The 14,447-nt window shown below is 39.1% G+C and overlaps 1 protein-coding gene across 1 annotated transcript in view; it reads right to left on the minus strand.

The window, feature by feature from the left end:
- The window catches only part of MYPN (myopalladin), an 86,354-nt gene that overhangs the window by 54,770 nt on the left and 17,137 nt on the right, over positions 1-14,447 (minus strand). The window contains exons 3-4 of the mRNA XM_005699104.3: positions 4,721-4,896; positions 1,719-1,770 (exon numbers count right to left, since the gene is read on the minus strand). Of these exons, the coding sequence (XP_005699161.2) occupies positions 1,719-1,770; positions 4,721-4,896 (228 nt within the window). The remainder of the gene's footprint in view (positions 1-1,718; positions 1,771-4,720; positions 4,897-14,447) is intronic.

Below are 14,447 nucleotides of genomic sequence, written 5' to 3' on the forward strand. Positions count from 1 at the left end.
GGAGAAGGAGCTTATTACGTGACTTGACTGGGTTTTGGAGGATAAATGAGAGTTTGCCAGGCAGAAGTGATAGGGCATTCTTAGCAAAGTGAACAGAATGAAATGGCAGCTGTGTAGAGAGCCTGAGGTGGGAGAATGGTTGAGGAGGGGCAGGAAAGCCTGATTGATACTCTAGTGAATAAAGTTTCGTATGCCCATGTTGAGATTTTTTTTTTTTTGGTAATGTTTTTGTTTGTTTTGTTTGATTTTTATTTCCCAATAGACGATAATTTTTTAAGTCAAGAAAATGATAAGCTCAGAATGATCTTTTAACTGGGTAGTTTGAAAACTATAAAAGGGAGAAAATATTGGAGCACCTATAAGGAGGTGATTGGCATAAAGGAAGAAGAATGAAGAAAGAACTGAACTGAAGCCATGAGAATGACAAGGAAAAACGTTAAAGGGAGAAATAATTTACTCTGGTTATAAGTTTTCATATATGAACAAAAGCTAAAAGCAGTTTGCCATTCCAAAGTAGACATGTGTGTGTTAGTAGCTTGGTCGTGTCCAACTCTGCGACCCCGTGGACTGTAGCCCACCAGGCTTCTCTGTCCATGGGATTCTCCATGGAAGAATACTGGAGTGGATAGCCATTTCCTTCTCCAGAGGATCTTCCCGACCCAGGGACTGAACCTGGATCTCCTGCATTGCAGGCAGATTCTTTAGCATCTGAGTCACCAGGGAGGCCTAAAATAGACATACTCCCCACCCCCACCGCCACCCCCCAATTTGAAGAATAAGTCATGATTTCTACCCTTAAGGAGCTTGCCCTCTGTGGAAGAGGATAGAATATGCAAATTCAGTTAACAACTCCTTACTCTTTCAGACATTGCCTGTTTCAGAAAGTCTCAAGAGATGGCTGTTGTGTCTGTTTCTAGTTCCTATGCTTTCTGTCTACAATTTCCTCTGCCTGAAACACCCTTTCCTCCCTTGTTTGGGAATCGCCACCTACTGATCTTTTAAGACCCAGCTTAGGGTCACCAGCTCTGTGACATCTTTCCTGATCTCCTTCCCTCCCCAAACAATAAGGGGTCCTTTGTGTCAAATCCTTAAACCCTGCACATGGTTCTGTCATAGCTTATTATATTTTATTACTCTTATTGTCTATGTACATGGTATACATCTTTTGCTATATTTGCTATGCGTATATTTCTCTCTACTAGGCTGTGAGCTTCTTGAAGGCAGGAGGCATCTGATTTTTCTTAGTACCCAGTGCATCTAGTGAAGCATTAAATATAGTGCTACTCTATAGGTATAGAGTAGGTGCTTAGCCAACGGTTGTGGAAATTTGTGTAACTTTGTTCAGTACCCAATACTTTAGCAAAAAGGTTATGACTTGCCCAGATAACTTATACATATATTTTTGGTTCACCAGATTGTTTGTTCTTTTGAGTAACCTTTAGTCAGAAAACATGAATATTTTTGGACCACTGAATTATTTGTTTTTACTCTTTTGGTATAAGTGTGATGGTGTTTTATAGGTGATATTTCATTTTTTAAATATTGGGAACACTAATCTTTTAAGCAACAACAAGCAAAGAAAAACCTTTTTACCCAAAGTCACTCAATTTTTTTTTTCTGATGTCATACCCTGCAGCCCCACTCTTCAAGTTCTACTAAACAATTAACAGTTTTCTCAGGACCTGAGGATGCTAAATAAGATAGAAAATTGGAATTACCGATTCATTTCGTCCTTGTTAGGGTCCCCTTCTGAATCTGAAGAAGAAACCCCTGGAAAAATAAAAACAAGTCATGTAATTGTAAAGGTAATTTCTTAAACTGGCTCCTAGGCATTTGAAGATTTATAGAAGTTTAGACCTGGAAATAAACTCAGTGATTCCCTGAACTAACACCCATTTTACAGATAAAAAACTATACCCTAAGTAGTTGAAGTTCTTGCTCAGGTCACATGCCTAATTAGTGACGGAATTAAAATTAACTGGCCCAGGGATTTCCCTGGCAGTCAAGTGGTTAAGATGCTGTGATTCCATTGTAATGGGCATCGGTTTGATCCCTGGTCAGGGAACTAAGATCCCACATGCCATGAGGCATGGCCAAAAAATAAAAGAAAAAAAAATTAACTGGCCAAAATTCTGTGGGTTCTTTTATATAAAACACCTGCTGACACCTTCAGATTAACAGAGCAGTGTTTGCAGACATTCTGTATTGTCTATAAATCCTCTTGCTCTTGGCCTACACAGATTAAATAAAAGGGATTACATTAGATTCCAAACATTGTAGGTGTAGGTGGATGCCCTTCCGTCCAGTACTAATATTAACAAGTCACTCTTCATCTTGGGAGTTGGGAGTGTTTGAAGCTCTGCTGCCAAAAATTTTTAAAAATCAGCAATCCAATCTCAGCACTGTTAGCAGAGCTTTGATCCCTGATTTGTTTTTTAAGATAGTGAATTCCAGGAAGATATTACAAAACTAAATCCGGAGGTATTTATGTACTCCAAAAATTTGAGGATGAAAAAATATAGCATCTATTTATGTATTACACATTGTTAGTATCATTATTCATTTATCTATTCGATAAAAGTTTATTAAATAACCACTATGTACCTGGTATACATAAGGTATCAGAGATATAAAGAAGAATGAGACAGTTCTAACCTTTATACCATAAGAATACAATATTTAAATGCTAAAAGCAAGGCGTGCATAAGGTATTATAGATGATAAAGGTACTGAAGGATGGCTCCTAGGAAAAACGCAGAAGATGAGAGGAAACAGGATCAAAAACTTGGGTCGATATACACGGTATATAAATTGATTCCTCCCTAAAATTAGTCATATACGTTTGGTACTGATATAAATGCCTCTCCAAGGCTCCGAGATGGTCTTCCTGCTTCTACGCTTGACTCCTTTTGGTATATTTTCAGCTGGGAGCCAGAGTGACCCTGTTAAAAACTAAGTTAGATCATGTTACAACTCTGCCTGGAATCCTTCAGAGCCTCCTATCTCAGAGGAAAAGCCAGGTCTTTGCAGTGACCCGTGAGGACCTACGTGATCTTCTCACTGCCTCCTCCCACCTCCACCCCATCTTGAACTTCTGACCTGCTCATCTCTGTACCTAAGGCATCCACACTCCCTCTTCTGAGCCACTACGCTTGCTGATTTCACTCCCTAGAGTATTCTTCCTTTGAATATCCCTGTGACTCACCCCCTCACTTCCTTCAGGTCTGTGTTTATATGTCATATGGTAAGTTAGGTCTTGTACAGCAATCTGTACACGCACATGCACGTGTCCATTCACATACTCCCTATCCCTTCTACTTCCTGTCATAGTGCTCATATATACTGTAAGATAACAGGAAACATAATTTTTTCTCTCTGCCCCTGATTCCTGGCACAGAGCTCCTAAAACCCTTATACTCCCCTAAGTGATGAGCACTTCAGAGCATCTCTTGCTCTAATATTTGTCTTTAACACTGCCTCTGACGCAGGGCTTCTAAAACTCTAATAAATTCCTAAGTGATGAGAGCACTGGGAACATCTTTGTTCTAATGAGGTGACTTGGAGTGGCTTCTGGATGGGGGCTGGTCACCCAGAAGACCAAGCCGTGGTTGTATGTGTGTGTGCTAAATTGTGTTATGTCCACCTCTCTGTGATCCTGTGGGCTGTAGCCCAGCAGGTTCGTCTGTCCAAAGGATTCTCCAGGCAAGAATACTGGAGTGGGTTGCCATGCCCTCTTCCAGGGGATCTTTGCAACCCAGGGACTGAACCCATGTCTCTTTTATCTTCTGCACTGGCAGACAGATTCTTTACCAGTGGCACCACCTGGGAAGCCCTAAGGTGATTAGAAGCTTGGAATTTTCAATCCTACCACATTGTACTCCAGAGAAGGGAGAGGGCAGGAAATGGAGTTAAGAGTTGATCATGCCTGTGTGAGAACACCTCCATAAAATCCCAGTAGTGTGGGGTTTGGAGAACTTCTAGGTTGATGAACACAAGCACACTGGGATGACTACACACAGCAACTTCACGGTGGCAGAACCCCTGTGCTCAGGAGCCTCCCACACCTGTCCCTGTGTATCGCTTCATCTGGCCGTTCATGTGTATCCTTTATCACACCCTACAGTAAACTGGCAAACATAAATAAGTGTTTCCCTGAGTTCTGTGAGCACCTCTAACAAATTAATTGAACCTGAAAAGGGGGTTGTGAGAACCTCTGATTTGTAGCCAAGTCAGACAGATGTTGTGGGTAACCTGGGCACCTACTACCTGTGATTGGCATCTGAAATGGGGTAGGAGCAGTCCTGTGGGACTAGCTCTTAACTTATTGGATCTGACCCTATCTCCAGGTAGATGGGTCAGAACTGAGTTAAATTATAGGAAACCAAATTGGTGCCATGAAAAATTGTTTGTTGGTGTGAGAACCATCTCCTTTATCATACACACACACACACACACAATGAATTTGTGATTAGAACTATTTCATGTATCTCACATAAGTATATATTTTGTTTATCTCATTTATTGTCTCTCCTATAACAGTGTTATTGCCATCTGTTCATGAACCTGGGGATTTTTGTCTATTTGTCTCACTGCTATTTTCCTCACTGAAGAGTGTGTGATAGGGCAAGCCCTCAATAAATATTTATTATGTATTTAACTTATTTATTATAACTATATATCTTATTAGTAAGTACCATGCTCCAAGAGTATTTTGCTTTACCTTCTATGTAAATCTCAGCAGAAGTTGAATCTGTCCCATAGATGTTAGAAGCAAAGCAGGAATAACGTCCAGTGTCCTCTTCAAAGGCTTCAGCAATGGTCAGTGAATGCAGATTTCCTGCCTGGATGATGTGAATGTCTGGGGAATTTTCAAGCTCCTTGCCTTCACAGTACCACCTGCAAGGAAGAATATTGGCATGATTGAAATGTGAGAAGTAATAACATAAATGGCTCCAGATGTTCCCTAAGAAGAAAATTGTGGCAAACTTGGAGTCAAAACATTAAATGATCCAATATTATGGTATAATTTGGTTGTAACAATGAGAAGAGCCGGCAGGATTCAAGTCACAGTGACACTACATTCGGGAAATTAGAAAGCAGCTCCTATTAAGAATGATACAACTGAAAGAAGATGAGGAATGATACAACTGAAAGAAGATGAAGCGATTTCGAACACTGCCAACCCCAGTGCAGGGTCTTTTATGTGGAACTTGACCTACAGCATTCGATAGTATGCATTCAGCAAGTGCTACTTAAGCTTATTTGGATGGAATCTAAGGGATATGAAAGGTTTGTGAAGTTAAAGTTGAACATTCATTCCCTACTACAAAATTGCATCAGTTCAGTTCAGTTCAGTTCAGTTCAGTCGCTCAGTCGTGCGAGGCACGCCAGGCCTCCCTGTCCATCACCAACTTCCGGAGTTCACTCAGACTCACGTCCATCAAGTCAGTGATGCCATCCAGCCATCTCATCCTCTGTCGTCCTCTTCTCCTCCTGCCTCCAATCCCTCCCAGCATCAAAGTCTTTTCCAATAACTCAACTCTTCGCATGAGGTGGCCAAAGTATTGGAGTTTCAGCTTTAGCATCATTCCTTCCAAAGAAATCCCAGGGCTGATCTCCTTCAGAATAGACTGGTTAGATTTCCTTGCAGTCCAAGGGATTCTCAAGAGTCTTCTCCAACACCACAGTTCAAAAGCATCAATTCTTCAGCGCTCAGCCTTCTTCACAGTCCAACTCTCACATCCATACATGACCACAGGAAAAACCATAGCCTTGACTAGATGGACCTTAGTTGGCAAAGTAGTGTCTCTGCTTTTGAATATGCTATCTAGGTTGGTCATAACTTTTCTTCCAAGGAGTAAGTGTCTTTTAATTTCATGGCTGCAGTCACCATCTGCAGTAATTCTGGAGCCCAAAAAAATAAAGTCTGACACTGTTTCCACTGTTTCCCCATCTATTTCCCATGAAGTGATGGGACCGGATGCAACAAAATTGCATCAGACCTAGCTAAATGAAAGTTATTTTGATTGGTTACTTGATTCATCAGATAAGGGGGATGGCTTGTATTTTCCCAGGAGTGACCCAATTCTGGCAAACAACATAAGTTAAATATATTTCCATCTGTTATGGTATTTTATTTTGATGTATATACTTGAGGTTAGAAATTTTTATTATGAAAGTTTTTCACCAGAAGTTTACACTAAGTAATACATAAAATAATGTTTAAAATGTGAAGGTATGTAATAAGAGGAACAGATATTAAAATCACATGGAAATAGGGGTTTCACTGGTGGCTCGGTGATAATGAATCCGCCAGCCAGTGCAGGAGACAGGGGTTCCATCCCTGGTCCAGGAAGATCCCACATGCCATGGGGTGACTACTGAGCCTGTGTTCTAGAACCCAGGAGCCCCAACTATTTTGAGCCCATGTGCCGCAACTGCTGAAGTCTGAATGCTCTAGAGCCTGTGCTCCACAGCAAGAGAAGCCACCAAAATGAGTAGCCTCCGCTCACCACAACTAGAGAAAAGCCTGCAGAGCAATGAAGACCCAGCACAGTCAAATAATAAATAAATTGCATGGAAATATCATTGTTCATGATATTGATTGTCAAAAGCCTGGAAGTTTAACTCCTCCCCATACACTGCTAGTAGGAATGCAAAATGGTACAACCCCTATGAAAATATGGCAGTGTCTACCAAAATTACAGATTACATTTATCCTGTGACTCAACAGTCCCACTTGTGGAATCTATCATACAGGTACACTTGTTTAGTCACAAAGTCACATCCAACTCTTTTGTGATCCCATGAACTGTAGCCTGTCAGGCTCCTCTGTCCATGGGATTTCCCCGGGCAAGAATACTGAAGTGGGTTTCTATTTCCTTCTCCAGGGCCTCTTCCTGACCCAGGGATTGAAACTGTGTCTTCCGTATTGGCAGGTGGATTCTTTACACTCAGCCACAAAGAAAGCCTTCAGATACACTTGCATACATACAAAATGACAAATGTGTAGGTTACTTATTTAAACAGCATAAGGTTGGAAATGACCCAAGTGTCTGTCACTAGGGGACTGCTGAAATAAACTCTGGAACAGCCTCGTAATAGAGCGCTATGCAGCTCTAGAAAGAGAATGGGAAAGATCACTATGTGCTGATATGGAAAGAACCTGAAGATATATAGTTAAGAATTTAACAGTAAGGTATGAAATAGTACATGGAGAGGGTTAGCTTTTGTATAAGAATTGTGGGTTGTTATGCATTGAATTATTCCCCCACCAAAAGATATGTTGAAGTCCTAAGTACTTGGGAATATGACCTTATTTGGAAATAAGGTCTTTGCAGATAAAATCAAGTTATGAAGAAGTTATTAGCACGGTCCTAATCAGTCCAAGGATTAGGTCCTAATCTGTCTAAGGCTATGGTTTTTCCAGTGGTCATGTATGGATGTGAGAGTTGGACTGTGAAGAAAGCTGAGTGCTGAAGAATTGATGCTTTTGAGCTGTGGTGTTGGAGAAGACTCTTGAGAGTCCCTTGGACTGCAAGGAAATCCAACCAGTCCATTCTAAAGGAGATCAGCCCTGGGATTTCTTTGGAAGGAATGATGCTAAAGCTGAAACTCCAGTACTGTGGCCACCTCATGAGAAGAGTTGACTCGTTGGAAAAGACTCTGATGCTGGGAGGGGTTGGGGGCAGGAGGAGAAGGGGACGACGGAGGATGAGATGGCTGGGTGGCATCACGGACTCGATGGACGTGAGTCTGAGTCAACTCTGGGAGTTGGTGATGGACAGGGAGGCCTGGCGTGCTGCGATTCATGGGGTCACAAAGAGTCGGACACGACTGAGCCACTGAACTGAGCTGAACTGAATCCAATATGAGTGAAGTTCTTCAAGAAGAGAACAACCTCAAGTGAGGACAGTGACATAGAGGGAAAACGCCATGATAACACAGGTAGAAACTGGAGTGATGCAGCTGCAGGCCGAGCAACGCCAAGGAACGCTGCCACCAGAAGCCAGAAGAGACTAGGAGGGAGTCCACTTGGGATATCAGATGGAGCACGGCCCTGCTGATGTTTTGATTCCGCACTCCTGGCCTCTAGAGCTGTGAGACAGTACATTTATGCTGTGAAAGCCATCCAGTTTGTGGTGCTCTGTTACAGTAGCACAAGGATGTCAACCCAGGGGGCAAAAAATCAGATATAGCCATGTTGTTTGCATATACATAAAGAAAACTGAAAGAATAAAGTGAAAATCAAAGTGGCTTCCTATTGGGGTGAGGGGAAACAAGATGAAGACAAATGTGAGATGTCTCAGTGTACCCCTTTTATAACTGTTTCCATATTTAAGTAAGAATTATGAATCAGCATCATCATAAGAAGTAATTGGGGAGGAGGCATTACCATTATTCAATGGCAAGAATGAAGGAGTCCTGGCAATTGCGAATCTTTCTTGTAATTTCAGATCTAACCATTCAATGCTTGAACCTTTCCCTCCCACCATTTGTAAAGCAAGATTCTAAAGCATTAAGAAAACTCATCTATTCAATGACTTCTCAAGAGATAAACTTTCCTCTGCTGTTCCATAAATACATCATATTCACCTCTACATTCAAGCCTCTGTTCATGTTTTTCTGTTTCTGAGATTCTCTTCCTCACCTTTCAACTACTGCAAATATAACTCATCCATTAGTTTGGCTTAGATATCACCTCCTACGCAAAGCACCTTTTACCATCAATTCTCAGTGATTGTTACCTTACCTTTTTTTGTTTTGTCACTTTACTTTTCTAAAAAAGCCTATATTATGTCATGTAAGTCTTGATTATACACTGTCTTTGATTATTCTCGATTTGGGAGAATTTGTCTCACCAGTTTCACTAAATTTTAAGCTCCTTTGTATGTAGAGATGGTACCTGACAAGCTTGTACAGTTTTCTATACATTCTCTCCTTTGGCCATTGTCTCATCCCTTAGTTTCAATTAACACTTCTACTTGGGATAATATCCAAACCTGCCTTCTTTTACTTCTGGATCTCCTCTCCCATCATTCTCCCTTCACTATGTTGCAACCACACTGGTCTTTTTCCTATTCTCTGAACGCATTAAACAACTCTCCATATTAGGATTTTTGTACTTCCTAAAATCCTTATCCCCCAGTCTTTATGAAAACAGCCCCTTCTCATCAGTCAGGCCTCGGTTCAAATGTTACTTTCTCTTCCTAGTGTAGCTTCTTTATCCTCAGACACCATCAGATTATTCTCTTGTGTTATCCTCACAGCACTTATTATTATCTGAAATTATCTTACATGCTTGCTTATTTGGTTATTGTCTGCTTCTCCTACTATGCTGTAAAGTCCATTAGAGGATCTTATCAGTCTTACGAATATAATCCCACACCTATGACAACATCTTGGCACATAGTAATAGCATGCAGAAAATAAGTGTTGGATTTGTTGAAAGAACAGATGATGGAAATAATTGATCATTAATATTTTGTGAGTAGTTCGTTATTTGCTTTCATTAAATCCTATGCCAGTGTTTGCTCTGTTGTGGCAGCAGAGGTACGTGCAGCTGCTGACATGGGTCCCTAAGTCTCCCGGAGCATCAGCCTCAGCAAGACCCCATGGAACTTGTAGGAGCACACCCTCAGAGTATGTGTAGTTGTAAATACAAATAGTGAGCATCCAGACAGACATTTCCACTGGAAATGACCCTAACATGAGAATAAAGGAGATTTTTAAAGGGATTAAAAAAAAATCACAAGGACCAAAAGAATGGGGAGGGAGACAAAAGCAGACCTGAGGCCTCAATCACTTTTGAAAGGTGGAAAGCAGAATGAGAAGCCAGGAGAGTTGAAAAATCTGAATACCAGGTGCCTACTTGGGGTTGTCATTGAGAAGAAGACAATTTGTGCAATAGAACCCCAGAAAGTTACAGGATTTGGAGATGCAAGTTTGGTGGAAACATTAAGAATAGGGGAGGAGATACAGAGCTTAAAATAGGGTCACTGATTTCAGGTTTAAAAAATGAGTATTTATATTCCCACAGTAGGCCACATCTTTTCTTCTGAGCAGTTAAGAGATGAAGGCTGAGTTGTTGGCTGCATGAGCAGCTGCTCCATATTGGAGCAAGAGGAAAAGGGGCTTCAGGAGGAGTTTCTCCAGGGGAAAAACAAATGGGCTTGGTGGCTTAACTGCATGGAACAGACTATTTATTAATAGGACATGTTTTACAAAGGTATTGGAGAATTGAGACAAATTGTGACAAGACCAGAGAGCCAAGCACATAAAAACAATACAGTCATCAACTCCAGGTGAAAAAAGTTGTACAGGCAAGGAAACAGTCACTTCTCCCTACTGGATTTGGCAGAAAATCATACTTACATAGTAACAAGAAGTTATACATTAATTTTTTTTAAAACAACAGTGTGATATAAGGCAATGAAGGAAGGAACAACGGAAGTTCTGGTTTGGTGAAGGGTTGCTAACCCACCATCTTCTGGAACAGGAAGTCAAGAAAAAATAGCATTAGCATACCAAGCAGTTGTGGTTTACAAGCATATTATAGCGGTTCTTTTCACTTTCTATGAAGACAAAACTATTTTCGTATAATACTAAGATATCATTTGCCTTTTCACTGTGTTAATATTTACAATGATGGTGCAAAAGCCACAATGGGTAAAATTCTGGGTGCTTTAGCAGCATAAAGCTGATGAGCGGTCACTGTGTTTTCCATTGTCACACTTGCAATTAAAAAAAAAAATCCAGGTTCACTTAAAAATGTCATTGATTAAGCAGTAAAAGTCACCTCAACCTTGAGTCCACATCTTTTTAGCATTCTGAGTGGTGAAATAGGAGGTAGCACACAGCATTTCTACTGAATATGGAAGAGCACTTATTTAGTTTAAAGTTGTTCAACTAGTTGTTCAACTAGTTTAAAGTTGAACTAGGCACCTAATGCATGAAACAATATCTTGAAAGAACAGCTGACAAATTATGGTTATTCAGATTTGGGTATTTAGCAGACATTTTCTCAAAAACTGAAGGAGGTAAGCCTGTTCTTTCAAGCAAAAATAACTGATAACATTTGTTGCCAAGGAAAAAACTGGAACTTTTAAGGAAAAATTAGAGTTTGGAAAGCTTGTATCTCCCATAGTGAGTTTAGGCCTTCCCAAAACGCAAAGAGATTTTTGGTGAAATCAGTGATGATATTAACAAATATGATTTTGAAATATTATATAATAAAATGTGTCAAAATTTGGAAGATTTTGTTTTCCAAATGACCTATGCATGATGTTATCCATTCAAAGTTCAAGACAGACAAAGGGTTTTATTATAGCAGGGTACAAAAGTTCATTGGTATGGTTTCAGATTTCATACTGCAACTAACCTTTCAGAAACTACTCCTACTTGAATTTTCATGTAATATCAAGTTAGAATAGCCACATTATCTGATAAGTCTATTAAAATATCCCTCCTCTTTCTAACTACATACCTGTACAATGCCATATTTTAAAAATTAACTTCAACCCAAACATATCACAACAAACCAAATGCAGAAGCAAATATGAGAATCCAACTGTTCTCTGTTAAGCCTGACTTTAAAAGAGATTTGTAAAAAGCATAAAACAATGCCACTCTTGTAACTTAAAATTTGAGGGGAAATACAGTTATTTTTTCATAAAATTATTTATGTGAGGGTGTTTATCATAGTTTTTTCTTATTCATTTCAAAATAACAGTTTAAAATATTTCTCAATTTTAACTTATGATAATTATGGATATAATTCACATAGATAAAACCTCTTTTGGGTCTCAATAACTTTTCAGATCGTAAAGGGGTCCTCTGAACAAAAAGTTTGCCAACCCCTGGTATACTGTTTAGAAATTCAGAGATGAATAAATAGGAAACTGCCAAAAGAGTTGAAAGTGGTCTTTTTTCAAAAAAATATTATTTGACTTTTAAAGCAATGTACATTTATTCATTTGATAAGGTAAATATGAATAACTATTTCAGAACAGATATACAAATACCTTCCCTTATATAAATGTTACTAGGTTGTGTTGTTTCTTTAGATAACGTTTCTCTTCTTTACCAAAATGAGAGTGGAAACATCTATGAGGAATTGGACAGCCTGAAGGTGATAAGTGGAGTGATTCAAATGCCCAAACTCTCCGTCAGAAGCATTTTTGTCTTTACTCAGATGCCCAGGATGGCTTCAGCCAGCCCAAAGGACAGCCAGTAACCGTCGTCACGCCTACTTTAACACCATGACCCACTCAGAAATAATGCACTGGTCAGGCTACCTTCTGAAAAACATATTAAAATGCACCCAGCTACGCTGAAGACTTTTGAGGGTCAGGAGGAAACATGCTCTCCTCCAATGTCTATCCATGTTAGGGAATGCTTTCATGTAAGTACCCTGCCCAGCTGCATGTTTTTAGAACTCCAAATCTTCATGACACTTACAGAGTGGCAGTGGGTGCCAGGCGTGATTCATGGCTCAGCAGAACTGAGTCAGTGATCTGGGGAAATGGGACAAGTCCAAATGATAAAGAAGGATCCATCTTTAATGCACTAAGGACAGCTTGCCAGACCTGGTCATTTGGGTAGTAATCAAGCCTGGAAATGAAGACACTGAAGAGACACATTTTTCAGATTTATCTGGCCTTTTAAGCTGCAGATCACCATTCAGCTCTTAGGGTACTGTTTGTCTAAAATGTGGTGTGGCTAAATATCATGACTCATTGTATTAACACATTATCAACTCCTAAACATAATTTGAATGTGTTATTCTGACTCACCAGTAATAATGCTCTTTAAAAGAATGATTACTCAGACTCTTCCTTTAACCCTGCCCTAGCCTTTCCAGTGTCCCTGTCCCACCTCTTATTACTCCCTCTTCTAATACCCTGTTTATTTACTTCACAGAACCTACATATCACTTATAATTATAAGCTTACTCATTGTTTTATGTGTTTAATATCTCTTCCCCTTACTGGACAATAGACACCACAGGGCAGAGATTATCACACATGTTTGGTTTACTGCTTGTTTATCTGGTTCCTTGCACAGGGTATGACACATCAGAGCTGTTCCCAAAAACGTTTGTTATATAGATGTTAAATGAATGGATTCAAATTAGGATTATTATAGCCTTAAGTCTGTTTTATTTTCATTTTTCAAGAAGGCTTGGGGACTAGATACCTGATCTATTTTTATCTATTTATTTATGGCTGTGCTGGGTCTTCACTAAGGATGCCTGCTCTCTTAAGTAAAGAGTGTAAGGCCTGAAACAGCTAAATGGTAGTTTACTTTTTGGGTTGGCCAAAAAGTTCATTCAAGTTTTTCCATAAGATGTTATAGAAAAACTGGAATCCATTTTTTTGCCAACCCAATTCTTAATGACATTTTCACTCTCTCCATGCATCACTTCATATAGAAAGTGCAGCTGGAGTACATTGGACAGTAAAATAACAGTAGATACTTTTTACCAGGACTCAAAGTTATGTCAGATTTTGTAAAACAATTCAATGTTTTGTATGTCCTGTTTGACCACTACTGAGGTAACAAACTTAAGTCTTCATGTCCACTGGCTATATTTCACACATGGGAGTATGGAGGTACAAGTTGGGAGGGTATGTCTATGCTTTAAATTTTATTAATATTTATTGAGTTCTTCGAGGTGGAAAATTCTTGGTAAACTTGGCACAAGCTATAAAAACTAAAAACCATGAAGGAAACTTTGACACTAAAGTTAAAAATATCTAATTATCAAATGATACCATAAATAAAAAGACAAATCAAACCCAGAGAGAATATTTTCATAACACATAATGTCATATGTTAGTCTCCTAATCATATTTTTAAAGTTCTTACAGATCAATAAGAAAATAACAAACTGATAGAAAAAGCGAGTGTAAGATGTAAACAGGCCCTTCATAGAAAATGAACCCTAAATGTTCAATAAACATATTTTTGAAATTTTCAACCTCATTAGTAACTGTGGAAATGAAAATTTAAATCACAACAAAAAACCTTCATACTCATCAGATACCATACCCATCAGATCTGCAAAATTAAAAGTTCTGATAAACGCATGTTGGCAATGATGTAGAAAAACCAGAACTCTTATATAATATTGGTGGGAATGTAAACTGAAACAATTCCTTTGGAAAATAATTTGTAATTATAAAGTGAAGTTGTATACACTCTGTCAGCAGTTCCATGTTTAAACATACTCATGCACTAGGAGAATATACTAGACCATTTATAATAACATTTTTCATATTAGGGAAAAAGCTGATAACTACCCAAAGGTACATTAATAATACAATTCTCTAGCCTTACAGTAAAATATTTTATAGTAATGAAAATGAATGAACTAGAGTTACACGCAACATCATGGATATACTTTTTAGAAAAAATTCAAGTACCAGAATAATACATACATTATG

Source organism: Capra hircus, chromosome 28, assembly GCF_001704415.2.
Source record: "Capra hircus breed San Clemente chromosome 28, ASM170441v1, whole genome shotgun sequence".
Taxonomy (NCBI): domain Eukaryota; kingdom Metazoa; phylum Chordata; class Mammalia; order Artiodactyla; family Bovidae; genus Capra; species Capra hircus.